General features: G+C 65.6%; 1 protein-coding gene across 1 annotated transcript; it reads left to right on the top strand.

Annotated features, from left to right (window-relative positions):
* Positions 1-143: 143 nt before the first annotated feature.
* On the top strand, positions 144-2,159 carry H696_05063 (hypothetical protein; the record flags this gene model as incomplete). Its single annotated transcript, XM_009498924.1, has 5 exons — positions 144-1,326; positions 1,462-1,562; positions 1,685-1,709; positions 1,840-2,042; positions 2,139-2,159. 5 exons carry the CDS (start codon positions 144-146, stop codon positions 2,157-2,159), a joined length of 1,533 nt encoding a protein of 510 aa, XP_009497199.1.
* Positions 2,160-2,212: the final 53 nt, after the last annotated feature.

Below are 2,212 nucleotides of genomic sequence, written 5' to 3' on the forward strand. Positions count from 1 at the left end.
CGTGCGCCGGGCAGCATGTGGCCCTGGCCGGGCGCTGCCTGCCCTGCCATCCGTCGTGCGAGGCATGCTCCGGGGTGCGGAGCACCGAGTGCGTGGGCGCCTGTCCGGCAGGGCTGCAGGCCCTGCCGGCCGGGCAGACACCCATGCGCTGTGTGGCCGGCTGTCCGGTGGGCCATAACACCTCCGCCGGCGGGTGCTCGCCGTGCGGGTCCTCCTGCGCAAGCTGCCCCCTGTCGGCGGAGGAGTGTGTTCAGTGCGAGCGCGGCAAGGTGCTGGCAGGAACGATGTGTGTCAATTCCTGCCCGGAGGGCACCTTGGCCCAGGGCGGGCTGTGCGCCGGCTGTGCGGCCTCCTGTGCGACGTGCTTCGGGCCGGCGCGCGACCAGTGCCTGACATGTGCGCCGGAATGGCCGCTACTGCTGGAGGGTGCCTGTTTGTCTTCGTGCCCGGAGGGGACGGCCGAGGATGATGAACTGTGCGTCCCCTGCCATGAAACATGCGCCAAGTGTGTCGGCCCGGCGCGCGATGAGTGCACCTCCTGTCCGGTGCCCGATATCCTGTCCGGCAGCTTGTGTGTCAGTGTTTGCCCTGCCGGGTGGTATGCACCCCTGGATGGGGGGCTCAACACCTGCCAGGCGTGCCACCCCGCATGCAGTGCCTGCTCCGGACCCGGAGATGACCAATGCACCGCCTGTCCCGGGGAGCAGCTGCTCGAGGACCATCGCTGTGTGGATGCATGCTCGGCAGGGGCGTTTGCCTGTCTGCGAAAGCGCCAATGCGATCGCTGCCCTCCCGGCTGCCGGGAGTGCACACTGGCGTCCGAGACATCGGACCAGTGCACAAGCGCCTGCGTGGCCTGCGAGCAGGGCCTGCTCCTGCTGGACGGCAAGTGCCTGGCAGAATGCCCCGGAGGGACGTTTGCCGCCGGGCAGGAAGCCCACTGTCGGCCATGTGCCTCGGCTTGTGCGACGTGCATGGGAGAGGATGACTTTTGCACGAGCTGCCCCGCCGGCCTGTATTTGATGCCGCTTTCGGGCGGATGTGTGGTGGCATGCCCGGCGATCGGGTTTGCTCCGATCCAGGAGCCTGTCAACATGTGTGCTGCCTGTGCGGCTGGCTGTCAGCGCTGTGCGGCTGGGCCGAGGCAGGCCCATGCCGGGGCGGCGGATGGCCGGATGGCTGCCTCTTCCGAGGCAACCATCTGCACCCTGTGTCAGGGGCATTTGCTGCTGGACCGGGACTCGGGCTGCGTCGCCACATGCGGAGATGGCTTTTTCGCCGACCCGGAAGCCGCCGTGCCATCCTGCGTGCCTTGCCCAAAGCACTGTACCCTTTGCACGGGCCCTGATCGAGCAGACTGCCTTGACGGAACGGCCCCCTCCGGGCGAACCCTTGGTACGTGGGATCTCTTCGGGCAGTGTGTGGGATTTCAGCTGACTCTGGATTCTTCGGCGACTCCAGCCATTGGCTTGGGAGTGGGTCTGGGCATGTTGCTGCTGCTGCTCATCTTGACGGGGGCACTCTTGGTCGTCTTCCTCCGTCGGGCTCGCCGAAAGCCGCAAGTACGACTTTTTTTTTCCGCTGGCGCCCGCCCTGCCGGTGTGTGTGCCGTGTGCTGACCTTCCTGCTGGCGCTTCCGTCGGTCTTGATGCCGCCGTTGCTGCGAATGGCCGTGGCTTTTCAGTCGACCGAGGACACTTTAAATGAGGGTACGTCCGGCGGCGATGCGCCTTCGAAGCCCGGTCGTTTGGGAGAGCGGAGGGGGGCACGTGGGTGGGCAGGCGGGGAAAGTACGGAAAAGGCCGACCGACACTGATGCACCATCCCCCCCCCCTTCAGATGCCACCATGCTCAACACCATGGTTGAGCTGTCGCTTCCGGGCAGCATTATGGTCAATATTGCCACGGACTTTGCTCCCCTCGATGACCGGCCGCTTGGGTCGGGCACCCAGGCGTCGGTGTATGCTGCGCGTGCTGTCGGGGCCGGTATTTCCGATCGCCTCGGTTGCCCGGAGGTTGTGGCCATTAAACAGCTCAAAGGTGTGTGTCCTTCTTATTTTATTTTATTTTTTTCCTTTGCCCGCCATTCGCTCTCGAGAGGGCGGGGGGGGGGGGGTGTTTGTTGGGGTTTCGTGCAGCCCGATGTCCATGGACACTGACATGGCGCATGTGCCAGATCCGGTCCTGCGCCCGAAGCAGCTTGCTCTCTTCC

The sequence above is a fragment of the Fonticula alba genome (assembly GCF_000388065.1).
Source record: "Fonticula alba strain ATCC 38817 unplaced genomic scaffold supercont2.8, whole genome shotgun sequence".
NCBI classification, from domain to species: domain Eukaryota; order Rotosphaerida; family Fonticulaceae; genus Fonticula; species Fonticula alba.